The sequence below is a fragment of the Hyaena hyaena genome, unplaced genomic scaffold (assembly GCF_003009895.1).
Source record: "Hyaena hyaena isolate Hyena2069 unplaced genomic scaffold, ASM300989v1 scaffold_17, whole genome shotgun sequence".
NCBI lineage: Eukaryota > Metazoa > Chordata > Mammalia > Carnivora > Hyaenidae > Hyaena > Hyaena hyaena.
In genome coordinates this window covers 6,696,357-6,718,477 of record NW_024080648.1, presented here as the reverse complement: position 1 = coordinate 6,718,477, position 22,121 = coordinate 6,696,357, and the positions used below count along the sequence as shown (strand labels likewise).

General features: G+C 37.2%; 1 protein-coding gene and 1 non-coding gene across 2 annotated transcripts in view; one reads left to right on the top strand and one right to left on the bottom strand.

The window, feature by feature from the left end:
• Positions 1-365: 365 nt before the first annotated feature.
• The window catches only part of TEX15 (testis expressed 15, meiosis and synapsis associated), a 57,121-nt gene continuing 35,365 nt past the window's right edge, over positions 366-22,121 (top strand). The window contains exons 1-2 of the mRNA XM_039220621.1: positions 366-504; positions 10,515-10,680. Of these exons, the coding sequence (XP_039076552.1) occupies positions 366-504; positions 10,515-10,680 (305 nt within the window). The remainder of the gene's footprint in view (positions 505-10,514; positions 10,681-22,121) is intronic.
• On the bottom strand, positions 12,272-12,379 carry LOC120223192. The gene has a single exon (XR_005526227.1). It is a non-coding gene; the product is annotated as a U6 spliceosomal RNA (small nuclear RNA).

Here is a 22,121-nt window from a genome sequence, read left to right as displayed (position 1 = left end):
CTCTGTCCCTACCCCATCAAAATTAAATAAATATTTTTTAAAAATTGTTGTTTGAAAGTTATTAAGCTTTTCAGGAACACACACTTTTAGTTACCCAATTACAATTATATGAATTACATAGAAAGGGTCTGTTAGAAGCTACAAAATAAATATTTAAAGCATTATATAAAAGCTGAAGCTGTTAATTCATTTTTTATTTTGGGTAACCTGACAAATTGAGTTTGGAACCTGTTGTGAGTGTGACCAAGACTATGTATTCAACTCCATGTAAGAAATTTTAAACAGTTTTACTGCCATTACCTCTTACATATTAATTGACCTTTTGTTTAATAATAATTTCGGGTTGATTTTAGGCCACCAACAAAATGGAAATGAAAGAGATTGCTAAACATAGGACACTATTGAAAATGAACTCAACCAGTGAACCTTTATTACTTGCTGGTGTAGAAGACAATCCTTTGAAGAAGTTCACTATTCCCAAGATTAGGAGGGCAGCTGGGAAAGGTAACATTTACTATTTCCATGGAAGATGGGATTATTTCATAACTATTACTGCATTTTTCTGCTTCTTAGTTTGTGTTCATCTGTTGTTTTGACTATATAAATTAGATTAAATTATGCCTTTAACTCCTTAAACACACATGTACCTTTGGTTCACACAAAATGAAACAGACATGTCTCCTATCCCTTTCACTAAGTACACTTAGAAATGCTGTCCATCATACACAAAACAAATACTAGAAGACTTTGAAAGGTGTAGAGAAGAAGATGGACCGCTTAAGTACCCTGGGACTCAAAGAATGTCACTGCAGTGACATGTTTCCTCCATGTCTCGGATTAGATGCCAACAGTCCAGAAATGCCAGCTGGAATAGACGCAGAAAACCCCAAGAAAAGTGTCTTCTCCCTTGCAGAGGACTAGGAAATACACATCTTAGAAAGAAACTTATTTGACAATATACACCTTACTCCTACAAAAATTTAGGGGGGGAGGAAATATAACCAGTACACCTTTGTTAGCAAGGCTGAGTGGAGGGCTTAGACTTCCACCCGTGCCTCTCCCCTTCATGGCAGTAACAGGTTCCCCTTCCTGTCACCCCTCCCTTGTAGTGTCAGTGGTTTTCCATCCCTGCCCTGTGGTGGTGAGTTACCCCTTCTCACTTGGAATAGAGTCAGTGAAGACCAAATATAGAGCATGGACTCCTATCACACCTGCCAGTTACAAGACACCTGTCCCTTTCCCACATTGGCAGTGGAGGCAGAGTCAGGAGCAGTAAATTCTACAGCCTTCTCATGGTAACAGAGCATCCTGCACAAGGTGTCATTGGAGACTCTGTAGAGATCCAGGACTTTGGTCCCATCCGGTGGTAAGGAATTAGTGCCTCCCCTTCCTTACTGGCAGTTTCCCCTATTAGCTCAATTTCAGTAGAAGCTTAACCCAAGATTAAATATGATCCAGAATCTCTTAACAATATCCAAAATGACCAAAATAAAATTTTTGAAATCACTCATTTACCACCAACCAGGAAAAATATCAACTTGAATGAGACAAGATAATCCATAGATGCCAATACTCTGATGAAACAGATGTTGGAATTATCTGACAAGGCTCTTAAAGCAGCCATTATAATGATGTTTCAGTAAGCAATTATGAACACTCTTGAAACAAATGAAAAAATAGAAAATCTCAACAAACGAATAGAAAAATGTAATAACGAACCAAGTACAAATTTTGGAACTGAAAACTACAGTATTCAAAATAAAAACTCAGTGGATGGATTCCAGAGAAGAGTTGAGAAGACATTGGGATGAGTCAGTGAATTTGAGATAATAACAATAGAAATTGCTCAGCCTGAACAACACAGGAAAACATACCCACACACAGAGAAGAAAATAGCAGAGCTTCAAGGACGTGTGGAACACTAATAAAAGATTTAATATCTTTGTCCTCAGCATCCTCAAAGTAGAAGAGAAAGAGTGTGGAAAAGTACTTGAAAAAATGTTGGCTAAAGAATTTCCCAAATTTGGCAAAGGGAATAAACTAGAGCAACCACATATCTATAGGGGAAAAATTTTTTTAAGTAAGCTCTATGCCCAATAGGGAGTTTAAACTCATGACCCCCAAGATCAAGAGTCATGTGCTTTACCAACTGAGCCAGCCAGGTACCCATATTGGGGAAAATGTTTTTGAATGACAGAAGATTTCTCATTAGAAACCATGGAACCCAGAAGAGGTTGCATGATGTTGTTTAAGTGTAGAAAGAAAACTGTCCACATAGAGTTCTGTCCCTGGCAAAAATACCTTTCAGGAATAGAAGTAAAGTAGACATTTTCAGATGAAGTAAATTAAAAATTTTTTCATCAGCAGATCCACCCTGAAATAATGACTAAACAAAGTTCTCTAAACATAATGACAAAAGGAGGAAGCTGGGAACCTTAGGAATGAAGGAAGAATAATTGGAATTCAAAATATAGGGAAATGTAATGGGCCATCCTTCTCTTGAGTTTTGTAGTTATGTTTGACAGTTGGAGAAAAAATTATAACATTCTCTGATGTGATTCTCCGTGTATAGAGAGGAAATAATTATAAAGTGCGATGTTGGGGCACCTGGGTAGCTCAGTCGGTTAAGCGTCCAACTTCAGGTCATGATCTCATGGTTCGTGAGTTTGAGCCCTGTGTCGGGCTCTGTGCTGACAGCCAGCTCAGATCCTGGAGCTTGTTTCAGATTCTGTGTCTCCCTCTCTCTCTGACCCTCCCCTGCTCACGCTGTCTCTTTCTCTCTCAGAAATAAATAAAACATTAAAAAAAAATTTAAAGTGAGATATTACTATTGGAAGGAGTTGGGTGAATGGGAATATAGGTACTCTCTGTATTATATATTACAACTACATGTGAACGTACAGTTACCTCTGAATTAAAAGATTTTTATAAAAATAGATCAAAATGAATTTTTTAAATGTTTGATAAACCTGCAGGAAGTCAGGAAAATGAAATAGAGAATTGAACAATGGAGGAAAAAATAAACCAATAAATGGCAGGCTTAAGCCCTAACATATCAATTATATTAAGTGTAAATGATCTATGCCAATTAAAAACCAGGGGTTGATGCAATGTATTTTAAAAATTTACTGAAGTTTATAATGTTGATAAATTCACTTCAGATATGATATACATTTTTTAAGTAACATAGGCAGAAAGATAGGCCATGCAAACAATCAAAATAAAGCAAGACTAGCTTTATTCATATCAGATAAAGTAGACTACTGAGGAAAGAAAATTACCAGGAACGAAGAGGAATATTGCATAATGATGAAAGAAAGGGTCAATAAAACACAGCAAATCTTAATGTGTATACATCAAACAATAGCGCTTCAGTATACATGAAGCAAAATTGTTAGAACTGAAAGAAGAAATGGACAAACCCAGAATTATAGCTGGAGACTTTAGCATACTTCTCTCAACAATTGATAGAACTATTAAGGCAGAAAATCAGCAAAGATACAGAAGTACTTAACACCACCTAACAACAGTATCTAGTTGACATTTATCATGACTTCACCCAACAATAGCAGAATAGATATTCTTTACAACACTTCATTTGACACCAAGAGAGACGACATGTTGGGCTATGAAACACATCTCAATGTACGTAAAGAGTTGAAGTCATACAGAATATGTTCTTGGACCATATACAAAGAAGAAATTCATAGAAAGTAATAGAAAGGTCTCAAAACACATGGAAAATAAACAATACATTTCTAAATATTCATGAGATTTCAAGGGAAATAAAATGCACTGGATCAAAATGAAAATACAATATAACAGAATTTGAGGGACACAGCTGAAGCATTTCTAACAAATTTATAGCACTGAATACTTAACATTAAAAAATAGGAAGGATTTAATGTGATCTAGTAATTCCACAACTGGGTATTTATACAAAGAATACAAAAACACTAATTCAAAAACCTCTGTGTTTATTGAGGTATTATTCACAATAGCCAAATTATGGAAGCAGCCCAAATGTCCATTGATAGATGAATGGATATAGAAGATGTGGAATACACACACACACACACACATACACACACACACACACACACAGTGGAATCCTATTCAGCCATAAAAAAGAATGAAATCTTGCCATTTGCAACAACATGGATGGACCTAGAGAGTATAATGCCAAGCGATATAAGTCAGAGAAAGACAAATACCATGTGATTTCACTCATATGTGGAATTTAAGAAAATGAATGAATAAAATTGAAAAGAGACAAGCCAGTGGGGCACCTGGGTGCCTCAGTCAGTTAAGCATCTGACTTTGGCTCAGGTCATGATCTTACTGTTTATCATTTTGAGCCCCCCATCCAGCTCTGTGCAGACAGCTCACAGCCTGGAGCCTGGATTCTGTGTCTCCCTCTCTACCCCTTCCCTGCTCATACTCTGTCTCTCTCTCTCTCAGAAAATAAACAAACATTAAAAAATTATAATAAAAAAAGAAAGACAAGCCAAAACCAGACTCTTAATTATAGAGAACAAACTGATGATTACCAGAGGGGAAGTGGGTAGGGAGATGGTAGGTGAAGGGAGTTAGGAGTACATTTATCTTGATGAGCACTGAGTAACATATAGAATTGTTGAATCACTATATTGTACACTTGAAACTATATGTTAACACTGTATGTTAACTGTCCTGGAATTGAACTTTTTAAAAATAGGAATGATTTCATAACAGTAATATCAGCTTCTGCCTTAAGAAAATAAGAAAAGAATATCAAGCCCAAAACAAGCAAAGGAGGAAAATCAATGAAAAATAGTTGGTTGATTGAAAAAATAAAAAACTTGACAGGCCTTTAGCAAGACTGATAGAAGACACAAATGTTACAAATTACCATTATCAAGAATGAAGTGGGATATCATTTCTGACCTACAGCATTGAGGGTTAATAAGGAATACTGTGAACAGATCTACTTACGTAAACTTGACAACTTAGATGAAATGGGCCCAATTGTCAGAAACTATAAAGTTACAAAACATTGTTGGAAAAGAAATCTCCAGACTCAGATGGTTTCACTGGAGAATTCTAAAAATTTTATTTATTTATTTTCTTAAATGTTTATTTTATTTTTGAAAGAGAGTGAGCATAAGCTGGGGAGGAAGCAGAGAGAGGGGGACAGAGGATCTGAAGCGGGCTCTGCACTGGCAGCAGTGGGCACACTGCAGGGCTTGACATGAAATCATGACCTGGGCCAAACTCAGACACTCCACTGATTGAGCCACGCAGGTGCCCCAGAATGCTATACATTTAAAAAAGAGTTAATACAAATTCCATAGAAGTTCTTCCAGAACATAGAAAATAATTTTATGATATTAAAACCAGACAAAGGTAATACAAAAAAAGAACAGCACATGCCAGTATCCATCATAAATATTGGTGCAGAAATCTTATACAAAATATAAGCAAATTCAGCAGCACTGTATATAAAATGAATTAGACCAAAGTACCAAAGGAAATTTATTTGAGGGATGCAAGCCTGGTTTTGTATTTGGAAGTGACTCTGTATTTGCAGGATAAAGAACAGTCGCATGATCATATTAATTAATGCCCCCCAAAAAAAAGCATTTGAGAAGTTTCAACACTTACGTTAAAGACCCAGCAAACTAAGAACATGGCAATTTCAACTTGATAAGGAGTATGTTAAAAATAACTGTAGCTAATATCACACTTAATGACGAAGAACTGAAATTTTCTCTGCAAGAGAAAAGGGCAAGAACATTCTCTTATCAACATAGTACTGGAAATTGTAGCCAGTGCAAAAAATGAATGAAATTAATTTAAAAACGTAGAGATTGGAAAAGAATAAATAACACTTTCTGTTTAAAGATAACATAGGACATCCTAAAAAAAAATCTAAAAAACAAAAAAACCCTCCAGCTAATAAGTCCAACAAAGTCAGTGGATGCAAGATCAAAATAGAAAAATCATAGAAGCAACCCAAGTGTCCATGGATGGTTGAATGGGTAAAGAAGATGGGGTATGTGTACATACACACACACACAGGAACATAAACAAGAATAAAATCTTGCCATTTGTGACAACATGGATGGACCTAGAGGGTATTACACTGTGTGAAATAAGTTAAGAAAAACACAAATACCATATGATTTCACTTAACATGTGGAATCTAAAAAAAACAAGTGAACAAACAAAAAGCAGAAATAGACTCATAAATACAGAGAAGAAACTAGGGGTAGCTAAAGGGGAGAGAGAGGTAGGGGGGATGGTCAAAATAGGTGAAGGGGATCAGGAAACACAATCTTCCAGTTAGTTATAAAATAAATCATGGGAATGAAAAGTACAGTCTGGGGGGGGTGGTAATTAATAATATTGTAGTAAGTTTGGATTGTGACTGATGGTAACTATGCTTATTGTGGTGAGCATTTTGTAATGTATGTAATTGTTGAATCACTTATGCTGTATACCTGAAGCTAATATAATATTGTGTGCTAACTCAACTATGTCTCAATTTTTTAAAAATGGAAAAAATCAATTAAATTTTTATAAGCAAAGAGCACATGAAAATTAAAACAAATATCAAACATAATGCCATTTACAATAGGTCAAAACATGAAATACACATTTAGAGGTCTAACAAAAACATGTACAGTGTTTTTATGCTTTAAACAATAAATGCTGATGAAAGAAATCAAAGAGAATCTGTTATTGGGGAAGTGTACTTAAATTCATGGATTAGAAGACAGCATAATTAAGATGTCAGTTCTCCAAAGTTTAGATTTTTTGCCATTGCTCTCAAAACCCCAGCAAGTCTTTTTGTAAATAAATTTATTCTTGAATTTACATGAAAAGGCAAAGAAACTAGAATAGCTTAAACAATTTTGAAATAGAAAAATAAAGTGTAATTACTCTGTAGCTTACTCTGTAGCTACAGTAATCAAGATAGTATAGCAATGGCAAAAGAACAGACACATGAGTGGAACAGAATAGAGATTCCAGAAATAAACCCACATTAATATGCTTGCTTGATTTTCTTTCAATTAATTTTTACCAAAGTATATTCAATGGAGGAAAGGTAGTCTTTTCATCAGATATTGCTGGAGCAATTAGACAGCATCCATAGGCAAGAAAATGAACTTCCCCCACTTCACACAAAACATAATTAAAGATGAATCATGGATGAGGCCTGGCTAGCTCATTTTGTAGAGTATGTGACTTTCTTAATGTTTTTATTTTCTATTTTTGAATGAGACAGAGAGAGTGTGAGAGGGAGAGGGGCAGAGAGAGAGGGAGACACAGAATCCGAAGCAGGCTCCAGGCTTCCAGAATAATCAGCTCCCTCCCTGATGCAGGGCTTGAACTCACGAACCATGAGATCATGACCTGAGCGGAGGTCGGATGCTTAACTGACTGAGTCACCAAGGCGCCCCTAGAGCATCCAACTCTTGATCTCAAGGTTGTGAGTTTGAGCCCCGCACTTGGTATAGAGATTACTTAAAACTAAAATTGTGGAAAAATAAAGAATCATGGGTTTAAATGGAAAATGTGAAACTAAAATTTTTAGAAGAAAACATGACAGGACATCTGAAGAATCTAGAACGCTTCTCAGACGTGATGTCAAAAGCACAATCTAGAAAAGAAAAATTGGGGTGTCTGACTGTCTCAGTCAGAAGAGCATGTAGCTCTTAATCTTGGGGTCATGAATTTGAGCCTCACATTGGGTGTAGAGATTACTAAAACAAATAAACTTTAAAAAAAAGAAAAAGTTGATAAATTGGCCTCATCATAATTAAAAACTTTTGTGAAAGACTGTTAGGTAAGTGAAAGGACAAGCTTAGTGGAAGGAAATGTAAGGTTTTGGGTTTTTTATTTTGAGTATAGTTGACACACAATGTTACATTAGTTTCAGGTGTACAGCATAGTCATTCAACAACTCTATACATTATGCTTTGCTCCCCATAAGTGTAGCTACTGTGTGTCACCATACAATGTACAACACTGTTACAGTACCATTGACTATATTCTCTATGCTCTAACTTTTCTCCCCATGACTTACTTATTCCATAACTGGAAACCCATATCTGCTACTTTCCTTTACCCATTTTGCCCATCCTCCCACCCCTCTTCTGTCAGGCAGCCATTAGTTTTTCTATTTATAGGTCCAATTCTACTTTTTGTATTTTATTTTCCACATATAAGTGAAATCATGTGGTATTTGTCTTTTCTCTTTCTGACTTATTTCATTTAGCATAATATCCTCTAGGTCCATCCATGTTGCAGATGGCAAGATCATATCCTTTTTTGTGACTGAGTAGTATTGTATTGTAAATATATATACCACATCTTTAGGGGGGAGAGGAAGGGCAGAGGAAACACACAATCTGAAGCAGCTCCAGGCTATGAGCTATCAGCACAGAGCCTGAATCAGGGCTTGAACCCATTAGCTTTGAGATCATGACATGAGCCAAAGTAAGATGCTCAACTGACTGAGCCACCCAGGCACCCCTGTATACCACATCTTTATCCATTCATCTACAATTCGATACTTGGGCTTCTTCCATATCTTGGCTATTGTAAATAATGCTTCAGTAAACATAGGGGTGCATATATCTTTTCACATATGTGTTTTCATTTTCTTTGGGTAAAAACCCATTAGTGGAATTACTGAATCATATGGTATTTCTGTTTTTAATTTTTTGAAGAACTAACATTCCCACCAACAGTGCACAAAGGTTCTTTTTTCTCTACATCCTCATAAACACTTGTAAATCATGTATCTAAGAACTCGTATCTTGAACATGTAAAGTGCTTTGAAAATTCAAAAGTAAGAAAAAAAAGACATTACAATAGTAAGGAAAAAGACATGAACAGACATTTCCCTAAATAGGGTGTATAGATAGCAATGAGCATATAAAAAGATGTTCAACATCATAGCCATTAAGGAAATGGAAACCACAATAAGATAACACTACAGATTTGTTGAAACAGCTGAAATTAAAAGAATAATAATGCCAAATATGGGGTACCTGGGTGGCTTAGTTGGTTAAGCGTCCGACTTTCGCTTAGGTCATGATCTCGCGGTTCGTGGGTTCAAGCCCCGCGTCGGGCTCTGTGCTGACTGCCGGCTCAGAGCCTGGAGCCTGTTTCAGTCTGTGACTCCCTCTCTTTCTGACCCTCCCCTGCTCACGCTGTCTCTCTCTCTCTCCTAGAAATAAATAAAACATTTAAAGAAAAAAAAAAGAATAATAATGCCAAATGTTAGCAAAGGTATGGAGAAACCAAATCAGTCATATAACCAGTAGAGATGTAAGATAGCTCAGCCACTCTTTGAAAAACAGTTTGATGGTTTCTTAAAACACTAAACATGCAATTACCATATAACCCAGCAATTGTACTTTTGGACATATATCCCAGAGAAATGAAAACTTAGGTCCACACAAAAATCTATACACAAATGTTCATAGCAGCTTTATTTGTAATACCCAAAACTTGGCTACCACCTAGGTTTACAGTGAGTGAATGGTTAGATTACGGTACAACCATACTATGGAATACTTACTCAGCAATTAAAAGAAACCATGTACTGAAATAACAACTTAGTTGGATCTCAGAGGAATTATCTTGAATGAAAAAAGCCCATGTCCACAGGTCACAAATACAAAATTTTACTTACAAAACATTCTTGAAATGACAGAGGTATAGAAAATAGAGAACAGGGTCGCTTGGGTGGCTCAGTTGGTTACGCGGCCGACGCGGCTCAGGTCATGATCTCATGGTGCGTGGCTTCAAGCCCCGCGTCAGGCTCTGTACTGACAGCTCAGAGCTGGGAGCCTCCTTGCTTCAGATTCTGTGTCTCCTTCTCTCTCTGGGCTTCCCCTCCTCACCCTCTGTCTCTCAAAAAATAAATAAACATTAAATTAAAAAAAAAAAAAGAAAATGGAGGGGCTCCTGGGTGGCTCAGTCAGTTGGGCGGTCAACTTCGGCTCAGGTCATGATCTCATTGTTTGTGGGTTCTAGCCCCTTGTTGGGCTCTGTGCTTACAGCTAGCTCAGAGCCTGGAGGCTGTTTCAGATTCTGTGTCTCCCTCTCTCTCTGACCCTCCCCTGCTCATGCTGTCTCTGTCTCTCTCTCAGAAATAAATAAAACATTAAAAAAAAAAAGAAAATGGAGAACAGATTAGTAGTTTTCAAGACTTAGAGGCAGAGAAGGGAAATAGGGTTACCAGTATGATCCTTTTTATAAAACAGTAGCATAAGGGAGAACTTTGTGGTGATGGATCCTGATTATAGTGGTTGCCATGAATCTATACATATGGTAAAATTGCATAGGACTATACACACACATACAAGTACATGTAAAACTGATAAAAATCTTAAGATCTGTGGATTGTACCAGTTATTTTTCTGGTTTTGATATTATAGTTGTATCTGTGATTGTGTAGCTGTACAAAGATGTAATTTTAAAGTCAAATAACTACTTTCCCTTTTCTTTATCTTTAGTTTACTTGTCACCTTGTTGCACCAATACTAGAGAGTATAGTTTCATACATGATACTCTTAACCAGTGCCGGCTTGATGTAGGCTGTGATCTACAATCATCATGGCAGTTTGGGGATACAAAACTGGTTCACAATGAGAATCTGGAAAAAAAATTTACTTCTAAGAGGTAAGTTACTGTGACCTAAAGGTTGAAATTTTTTTTTTTACTATGAAGTCTTATATGAATTAGTAATTTCTACCATTTGAAATTGGGTAAGTACTACTAAGAAAATAAGTACAGAGATTGTTCATGCACTATTTTTTGGCTTCTCATAGGCTTGTGTAATAGTGAAGAGCTAAGTTTGAGATTTTGATTAATAAATTTTACAGATAATGTAGCCAGATTTCAGACCCTTTTAATTTTTTAATCCTGATAAGTTTTTCAGAAGCATACACCAGCACATTTATTAAGCAGCTATTTCATAGATTCTTTGTGCCTTCTGCATAATATAAAACAGCAGTTAAAGAATTCAGAAAAATAATGGCCTGGGTGGCTCAGTTGGTTAAGTGTCTGACTTTGGCTCAGGTCATCATCTCAGAGCTTGGGAGTTCCCGCGTCAGGCTCTGTGCTGACAGCTCTGAGCCTGGAGCCTGCCTCAGATTCTGTGTCCCCCTCTCTGACTGCTCCTCCCCCACTCGCACTCAGTCTTTCTCTCAAAACTAAACAAACATTAAAAAAATAAAAAGAATTCAGAAAAATAACTTTTTTTCCTTGACTCAACCATTAAAAGACTTAGTTGATGTTTTAGTTTGGCAGGATTATATCTGGCTATTTCCTGCTATTCCATTAGAGCCACTATTTTTTTTTCTGAAAAAAAAATTGAGAATAGTTAACACATAGTGTTTACATTAGTTTCAAGTATACAACTATTTCTGATGTTAATTTTTTAAAAGTACTATTTGTACTTTTTGGGAAGGCATAATCCGTTATGTTGTTTTGATAAAGAAGAAAGGCATATGCAATTTCTCATCATTATAAACATTTTGTATTTATAGGTCTAGATCTTATGTGAACACAGTTTAGCTTTTTCATTTTCTGAAATTTTCTCCTTTTATCAATTTGCATTTAACATAAAACCTAACTGTAGTTTGATCCAGGACCCATACTTAGAACTCATTTTGGAATGTTTTGGGTTCCTTTTTTTGTTTACAAATCAATTCCTCTTGACTCAAACATACTTATCCCCTGGTTTTACTTTGAGAGAATTGGTGAGAATGACAGATTTAGTTGATAGTATATTCTTTTGTCTAGAAACCACAGTTTTGAGCAAAAGTAGAATGGACTAGATATATCCTGCCCCTTCCAGATTGAAGTAACAGTTTGATCAAATTAATTCCTGGTATTGCTCTTTGATTTCAGCACTTTTAGGCTTTTTAAATTTTTATCCTTTTTTGTAATGCTCCCCCTGCCCAACACTTAATTTATAACCTGTTAACATTAGCAGAGAAATTAGAACTATGCAACAATACAAGGTATGTAAGAACATTGCAAATAACCAACAAGTACAGGATTTATTGGCTTCTTAGGTATTTGCCCAATTAGACAAACTCAGTTGTTTCCCATAGTACTTTATACTCATTTTTCTTACTACAATATATTGGTTTTGTCAGATTCTCTTGCATTATGAGTTTTATCTTCGTGTTTATGTCCATAGTATGAAACTGGCAACACAGTGGACACTTAATTGTTAAATTAAGTTAAATTTTTCTTTCTTTTTTTTCTGATGGAACACTTCACCAATCTGCATATCATCCTTGCACAGGGGGCCATACTGATCTTCTCTGTATCATTCCAGTTTTAGTAATGTGTTCAAATTTCTGTTTCATTTTTTAAAACTCAGTTATGTTTTAATGGGCCCCAATTAACCTTAAGGCATAAGTGGGAAAAAAACAAAAGGAAAAATAGAGAAGAATGGTTAGCAGAAGAAAATAATAGAATGAAAAGAAAAGGTTTAGTAACATCAACTGCTTCTGGCTTTTCTTTTTACCACTCTCCTTAGAGGAGTTAATATGTCTGTGGGCTCAGCAAAAGCAAATATCTCCAGAAGGATACCTATTTCCACTTATCTGCATTCCATCTATCACTTCTTAAGTCTGAAATCGGTAAAAGCATTAATAATCTAAACACCTGTGTATTCAGTCATTCATTAAACATTTGAGTGCCTGTTGTGTCAGACACTATGTTTGATACCCTCAGAGAAAATGAATGTTTTTTCCTCAGCCTTAAAGAGTTCACATTCTAGCTAAATATAAAATACAGCGTTATCATAAAGATACAGGTGCACAGATGAGGGACTGATTATTCTTAAGAGTTTTGAGAGATGCTTTGAAGAGTTAAACTTGAGCTGGTATTAATTGGTAAAAGTGAAATGGATTTATTCTGAAGTCCATTACCTTATTTGTATCAGTTTGACCCTTTTTAAGATTACTTACTTTTAAACATTTCAAATGTATTGAAAGGATATCATTTTAAAAATTGTCAGTACCCAACTTAATGTTATTGTTGAATTAGTACTTAACATCTCAGTTTATGTTTCACCCCAGATGTAGTCTGAGCCATCCGTGGTTTACTTCATTTACTTTAACAGTGATTGATTCCAAGAGTGAGCTGAACTAAAATCAATTTGGGTCAGTAACACACTGAAGATGGATTGGCGTGGGGGTCTCTAGGAAAGATAAGCCAATCTGATGTGAACAAGAAGGCGTTTTGCTTAAGCTGATAGCACAATTGAGGTAATAAAGAGACTAGTGTTAGGATGACCCTAAAGCTGATGCCAGCAGGACAAAGAGATGGAAAAAACCTGGATCCTTGATCACATATGGAGCCACGGAATCTGTCGACCCTGATAAAAGCTGCAAGATTTCTGAACTTCTTGTTTTAAGAAGTCAGCTTATTCTTAAGCCAGTTTGAACAAGTTCCTGTGCATTCCAGCTGAGAAACTGGGAAAGGGGTACTGGCAAGTAAGAGATTCTAAACTATGGATTTAAGTTTGAGAGAGGGCAGTAAGGGTGCCAACTTGAGAAGTTGGTGATATTCCCTTATACTTTGGGGCATAACCATTTGCTTCTTGAGGCTATGGTTTGGGAGGATATTATACAGAAAATTCAGGATATTGAAGTGCCTTGATCATGTCCTGCTTGGACCCAAAAGGCCTTTAAAATTCAGATTTCAGATCTGGTAAGAAAGATTCTTTCTTCTTGTGGTTTCACAGATCAGCTTCCTGAGATTATATTGAGGTAAAGAATTCATCTTTTCTGAAGTTAGTTTGAATTCAGGTTTAGAAAAGAGATTTAACAGGAGGTAAGGTAAGTATGCTACAGAACACACTTGTTGCCTTCAACCTTCCCAGTACCTCCTTTTAAGTATTTTCTTCTGGGTAAATGGAAACTACTCAGGTTTATACAGTAAAGATATGTTTTAAATGCAATTTGGGGGAAGAAATTGATAGTTTCTAATTGGAATGCAGTAGGTAAAGGCCATTTCAAATTCAGAGCCTTGGAGGATGGGAAGTTTTCAGAAGCTTGTTGCCAGGAGACTGAAAGTCCTAACTGCAACCATTGTCTAAACATGATCTTTCTATGGTTACTAGCCTTTGGAATTTTGAGGGTAAAGAACCCTAGCTGCTGCTTTTCAAAAGGATATAGTGTGTGCTAAGGGCCAGTTAACACTGACCATTGCTGTATCATTGTTCACTTTTCTGAATTTAATTGTAGTTATCCTGTTTTTTTCCTTCACCAATGTGTTTTGGGTGTAGATAATAATCTTGTAGCTATATATTACCTTAATGGATGTTAACTATAAGAATCTGTATCCAGACCTGTTGGAAATGAAGGCATGTACTCAAATCGTGCATCTGAAGTTAGATGCAGTAACAGGATGGCATTTTCCATGGCATGTTCCCTTTTTGTGAGGTAGATTGAAAGTGTTTTGTGTGAGCCTACACGTTTTTGAAAGTATATGTGTTAGAAGAAGAGTGTGTGCAAAGGGTAACCAAGTTAGTAGACTATAGTCTTTCTAACAACATTTCACATTATTTTACATAGTATAAACTATTTTTTGTCCTATTCTCCTTTATTGGTTTACTGATGTACAAGCCTGGTCAGTATGGTTCATTAAGATACAGCATGAGACTTGCCTGGAAATCCTGAGATGAAGGCAGTGTCTCTATTAATGACCGCAAACAAGGAAGCCTATAGGTCTAGTTGCTGCTTGGCTGCCTTCCTAAGATTTAGAGGAGCCAGACAAAGATCAAGGTAAAGCTATAGACAGCAGTAAAGAGAGTCAAAGCAAAGATACTTGAATCCTCAATATTTTGGGGGAACTGAATTCAGAATCTGCCTTTAGGAGGCAGCACAATACATCCCCAAAGATCCCCACATCTTGACTCTTAGAATCTGTGAATATGTTACTTTACGTAACACAAAGGACTTTGCAGATCTGATTGAGAACACAGACCTGCAGGTGGATGATTATCTTGGATTACCTGAGTGAGCCCAGTTTCACAATATGAGCTCCTAGAAATGTAAAAGGAAGGCAGAATAGGTCAATAAGGAGACAGAGGAAAAATTTCAGAGGGATTCAGCCTTTTCCTGGCTTTCAAGATAGAGGAAAGGTGTTATGACTCAAGGAATGCTGGTAATTTCTATAACGTGGGAGCAACATTCAGCAAACAGCTAGAAAGGAAATGGGATGTTAGTGTTCCATCTGCAAGTAAGTTTTGCCTGCAGGCGAATAGATCCTCCCCCAGAGCCTGAGAAAGAAATACAGTCCAAATGCCACGTTTATTTTAACCTGATTAGACCTATATCAGACTTAAGTCCTATTTAACTGTAAGATAATAAACTTGATTTGTTTTAATCCACTAAGTCTGTGGTAATTTGTGATAGCAGCAATAGAAACCTAATACACTGCCTTATCATCTCCAGCCTTCTTGTGTGACTTAGAAATTATTTTTTCCAGGGCTCCTGGGTGACTCAGTGGGTTAAGCATCTGACTCTTGATTTCAGCTCAGGTCATGATCTCACAGTTTGTGAGATTGAGCCCCACTTGAGATTCTTTCTCTCCCTCTCTCACTGCCCCTTCCCCATTATACTCTCTCCCAAAATAAATAAATATTAAATTTTTTCCTCTAGCTTTATTGAAATATGATTAACATATAACATTGTGTAAATTTAAGATGTATAAATGTGATGATTTAATACATAGGTTATGAAATGTTTACCACAATAAGATTAGTTAACTCCTCTTTTACCTCACATCATAAACCGTTTTGTTTTATTTTTATTGTGAGAACCCTAAAGCTCTATTCTCATAGCAACTTTCAAGTATACAGTACTACTTGTTAACAGTATGTTAACAGTAGTCACCAAGCTGTCCCATAGATCCTCCAAATTTATTAATCTTTTAACTCAAAGTTTGCACCCTTGTCCAGCTCTCCCCAATTCCCCCACACCCTAGGCCTGGCAACTCCCATTCTGCTCTCTGTTTCTTTGAATTTGATGTTTTTAGATTCCACATGTAAGTCAGATCATATGGTATTTGTCTTTCTCTGACTTATATCACTTAACATTCTCAAGGTCCATTCATGTCACAAACTAAAAGATTTCCTTTGTTTTTATTGATGAATAATATTCTATGGTGTTTGTGTGCATGTACGCCACTTTTATCAATTCATGTGTTGATGGATTCATAGGTTGTTTCCATGTCTCGGCTATTGTTGAGTAATGCTGCAATGAACATGGTAGGTACATGTAAGGTCTCCTTAAGATAGCAAGTTCATCTCCTTCAGATACACACCCAGAAGTGGGATTGCTTGATCATATAGTAGTTCTATTTTTAATGTTTTGCAGAATCTCCATACTGTTTTCCATAGTGGCTGCACCAATTTATATTCCCATTAACATTGCACCAGGGTTCCATTTTCTCCACATCCTCACCAGCACTCTTTATCTTTTCTTTTTGAGAATAGCCACTCTTAACAGATATGAGACAATATCTCATTGTGGTTTTGATATGCATTTTCCTGATGGTTAGTGATGTTGAGCATCTTTTCATGTACTTGGCCATTTGTACATTTTCTTTAGGAAAATGTCCATTAAAGTTCTGTGCCCATTTTTTAATCTGATTGTCTTTCTGCTTTTGAGTTGTATGTATCATGTATTTTGGATATTAACCCCTTATTAGATACATGGTTTGTAAATATTTTTCCTATTCCATAGGTTGTCTTTTCCTTTTGTTGATTCTTTTTGCTGTGCAGAGCATTTTAGTTTGATATAGCCCCACCTTTTTATTTTGCTTTTGTTGCCTTTGCTTTTGGAGTCAGATCCAAAAAATCATGGCCAAAACCGATGTGTAGGAGCTTACTGCCTATGTTTTCTTCTAGGAGATTTATGGTTTCAGGTCTTACATTCAGATCTTTTACCCATTTTGAGTTAATTTTTATGAATGGTGTAAGACAGTAATCTATTTTCACTCTTTTGCATATGGCTGTCCAGTTTTCCCAACACCATTTATTGAAGAGACTGTCCTTTTCCAACTGTATATTCTTGACTTTTGTGTCATAAATTAATTGACCATATGCCTGGGTTTATTTCTGGGTTTTATTCTGTTCCATTGATTTATATGTCTGTTTTTATGCTAATGCCATGCTGTGTTGATTACTATAGCTTTATATTATCATTGAAGTCAGGGAGTATTGTGCTTCCAGCTTTGTTCTTCTCTCTCAAGACTGCTTTGACTATTAGGGGTCTTTGTGGTTCCATATAAATTTCAGAATTATTTGTTCTATTTCTATGAAAAATACCATAGGAATTTTGGTCAAGATTACATTGAATTGTAGATTGCCTTGGGTTGTATGAACATTTAAAAATGTTAATTTTTCTGATTCATGAGGACAGAATATCTTTTTATTTGTGTCTTCTTCATTTTTGCTTATCAATGTCTTATAGTTTTCAGTGTACAGGTCTTTCCCCTTCTTGGTTAAATTTATTTCTAGGTATTTTCTTCTTTTCCATGTAGTTGCAAATGGGTTTTTTTCTTAATTTCTTTTCTTTTTAAAAAGTATTTTATTTTTTATTTTAGAGAGCATGAGAGTGGGGGAGAGAAGCATGGGGGAGGGAGGAAGGGAGAGAGAGAGAGAGAGGAGAGAGAGAGAGAGAGGGAGAGAGAGAGAATGAATATCTTGGGCAGGCTCCATGCTCAGCACAGAGCCCAGCATGGGGACTCCATCTCACAATCATAAGATCATGACCTGAGCCGAATTCAAGAGTCAGATGCTTATCTGACTGAGCCACCCAGGTACACTTCTTAACTTTTTTTTCTGATAGTTGTTTTTAGCTTATAGAAGTGCAACAATTTTCTGTTTATTGATTTTGTGTCCTGCAACTTTGCTGAATTCATTTATTCTAAGAGTTTTTTGGTGGACTTTTTAGGGTTGTCTGCATATAATATCAAGTCATCTGTAAATTGTGACAGTTTTACTTCTTCTTTTTCAATCTGGGTGCCTTTTTATCTCCTTTTCTTGCCTAATCCTTCTAGCTGGGACTTCAGTACTAGGTTGAATGTTTAGAGAAAGTTTGAATTCTTAGTAGGGCAAATCCTTTATCCCTATTTCTCTGTACCAGTTATTGGAGGTTTACTATATACCTGTGATAGAGTATACCTGATTCTTCCTAATCCTCATAGCTTTGTATAGGTGTCTGTGAATTTGAAGAAGTGATCACCTCTTCCAGGCTTTATACATTGAACTTTGGTAAGTATAGACCTCACCTGCAAGTAGGGGGAGTGTTAGTGGTGCAGGGTGCCAAGTGCCAGTGCATATGGTAGCTCCAGATCTGAGGGGGTGGATGGCAACTCATTGTATTAGGCCTTCACCTGCATAGTATCGGCAGCTGTGTGGTCCTTGGTGAGTACTGCCAGGCATTCACATAAGCTTCAGGGGCCCTTGGGGTTCTCAGCATCTCCTCCTGTTCCATCAGCTAGGGACCAGCATAAGCAGCATCTTACTGCTGAGTCTGTCATGTGCACACACTCAGGTACAAGTGCCTATGTTGTGGCGGGGGCCAGTTGCTAACACATGTAATGGTGGAAGTCAGGACAGACAGCACAGGCCACCGATGAGCATGTGTGCTGGCAGCTGGATCTGGCTGTGTTCTCTACCATGTTGGTTGGATCTTGCCCTGGACCCATAGCAATGTGGAGGTCAGTGATGGAGACTGGGCCAGTGGGTATGCAGGTGTATAGTTGGAGTGGCTATAGGCCAGTGACAAGACAGGGCTTGATCTGGCCCCACATGCAGCTGTAGGAACCTTGACTATGGACCTGGTCTAATGGGGCTGCAGGATCTCACCATTGTGTGCACACAGCATTTTAGGTAGGTGACACGTGTTTAGTCAGCAGCATATAAGTACACAACTGGAGGGGGCTTGCCCTGAGCACCTGCATGTTGGTGGATGTCAGCTGCAGGAGTCTGCGTTGGTGTGTTACATTCTTGAAGCCAGAAGGTCTTTGGATGGCCACTGGCAGAAGGTGGGTAGAGAGACTTGGGCAGCTGGTGTCACAAATATAAATCAATAGCTGCGGGTCTAAACTAGTGAACTTTTCAGGGGTATGCCACAGCTTTTGGCCATTGGTTTCTTCAGTAGTGAAAGCGGCTAGTGCTTGCTGAGCAGGTCAGTGGAGGGTGCTTGCTCCTGTTGTATGGCTGCTACAGTAGCTTCTGCTTTTCTTCCTTGTTCCCAGCAAGCTCTATTTGTCTCAGCTTTGCCATTCTCTGGTTGGGGTAAAACCAAAGCAGATCCTTGATCCTTCGTGAAGTGCCCCAGAGGGATAGGGAAGCTGGTTACTCACCTCACTCTCACTTTCCTAGTTAGGGGAATGTTTTTACCTAGGGAATTCCCTGTTGGCACTGACCAATGCCAGCTTGATTTGTACAATGATACAGGCAAACCGAAGCTGTTTGTCCTTCCCTTTTTGTGTAATTACTCTCAGGTTTTTTTTGTGCCACCGTGTTGCTGAAGTTTCTTAAGTGAACGCCAGAGCTCTGCCACAACCGTTTCTGTTTGTAGGTAGCTATCTAAATGTTGATCTTTGTTAGAGGGCCAAAGGGTGGGGCCTGCTATTCCACCATCTTTGTGACATCACTACCCTTGAATTCTGTAAACTTAGTTAAATCCCAATTTTTTTTAACTTGATTATGCTTCATCTCATGTATTCTATTTGCCAGCTAGACATTGATCACCTGTCAGCAATCTGATGGATTTGAAAACACTTAAATTCTTTTTCCAGCTCTCCAAAACCAATTACTTCATTTTATTTAAGTATTTCCTGAAGAACATACTTAACTGAATACTTTCATTCTCTTCTCCACATACCCAAGTAGCTAAATAAATAGCATTCTTTTATTTCCAGTTAAACTTCTAGATAATGATATACTTAACGAATTTCATTTACTCAAAAAAAAGTATTCACTACCTATTATATACAAGGTATCTTGGTATCTATTCTGTACAATGTAATTAACTATGACTTGGGCATTCTGTCTGAGACACTTATGCTTTGTACTGTGTTGTAGTTGGTTTCAGTAGATAAACATTGTAGTAACACACAGTCAATTCTAAGTTCATGGTCTTCCAAAAGATATCTAGATTCTAACCTTATTTCTAACACTCATTTCTTGTATTGTGTTAACTTCTACATCTATATCCATATGAATTTTCTTAGCTAATAAGTCTTTTACATTTATTTAAATAATGTTTAATAAAACAGTGGTTAAAAAATAATGACCACAACCAAGAGTATATCTACAGATTTAACATTTGAGTACTGAGTTGATTTTGAACTTTGCACTTTAGAGCTTAAAGTATATATAAGATATACTGTCAGGGGCTGACAGATTGTGACACTTAATTCCTTATCAGTATTGTGGCATAAAAACATAAGAAATGGAAAATTATTCCTAACTGTTAGATATTTTTTATATTTAAGATAATATAAATATCATGTTGGCATAGAATCTGATTGGTATTAATGCTTCTTGGTAATGATGCAAACAGGCTGGGTCCTTGAACCTGGAGAGGAGTCCTGCAGGACTATCCAAGAGGGTGCTTGGCTTCATGCAGGATGCAAATCAAATGTCAGCCACGAAGTGAAAAAAAGAGTTTATTGAATAGCATTAAGTAACAGGCAGAGTACAGGAGATGGAGAATGAGTCTCATCACTTGGGGTTAGGCATTTATATTGGAAAGGGCTGGAAGGTGTATTTTCTTTCAGAGTCCAGGGTAGGATTTAATCAAAGGCAAGTGACAGGTGAATAATAGGTGTTATTTTCTGATCATCGAAGGTAGGGATTTTTTTTTCATGGTTTTATTGATTGATTCTGAGAGAGAGACAGAGAACAAGCAGGGGAGTGGTAGAGAGAGAAGGAGAGAGAGAATCCCTAACAGATTCCACATGGCTAATACAGAGCCCCCTGTGGAGGCTTAAACTCACCAATTGTGAGCCAAATGACCTGAGCCAAAACCAAGAGTTGGACACTTAACCAGCTGAGCTACCCAGGTGCCCTGAAGGTAAGGATTTTGATGCCAGCATTTGGCCAAAGTTTGTTTGAAGCTCATGTCCTGGAACATGTTTAGGATCTGACTCTCAGATGTTATCAGATGTTTGGAGGCCTAGGACAAAACTAGAATGATTAACTTTTTTGTTTCCCATTATGGTGGGCATACAGCTTCTTTGGTTTATTGAGATGCAAAATATAGAACATGAGTAAATGGGGCCTAGCAGAAAAACAGCAGAGGCAGAACCTTTCTAAAACTGGGGACTCTTCAGGGCTTCCTGGGTGGCTCAATTGGCTGGGTATCTGACTTTGGCTCAGGTCATAGTCTTGCAGTCCATGGGTTCAAGCCCCATGTCGGGCTCTCTCTATTTTGGATTCTGTGCCTGTGTGTGTCTCTACCCCTCCGCCTGTTCACACTCTGTCTCTCTAAAAAAAGTAAAAATAAAACCATTTTAAAAATTAACAAATAAATAAAAATGGGGGGGGTCTCTTCAGCTACTCTCTCTTAGTAATAGGTCACTTTGTATGTATTAGATTTTTATTTTCTTATTTGATTACATGTCACTACAAGCACAAAAGACTATTCAAATTGATTTTACCTGTGGTATTTGTAACAGGAGTATTGATTTGCTCATTTTAGCCACTCTGACTGGCATGAGGTGGTATCTCAGTGTGGTTTTGATTTGTATTTCCCTGATGAGGAGGGATGCTGAGCATCGTTTCACGTGTCTGTTGGCCATCTGGATGTCCTCTTTGGAGAAGTGTCTGTTCATATCTTCTGCCCATTTCTTCACTGGGTTGTTTGTTTCTCGGGTGTGAAGTTTGGTGAGTTCCTTATAGATTCTGGATATTAACCCTTTATCTGATAATGTCATTTGCAACTGTCTTTTCCCATTCTGTTGGTTGCCTATTAGTTTTGTGGGTTGTTTCCTTTGCTGTGCAGAAGCTTTTAATCTTGATGAGGTCCCAATCGTTTATTTTTGCTCTTGATTCCCTTGCTTTTGGGGATGTGTCA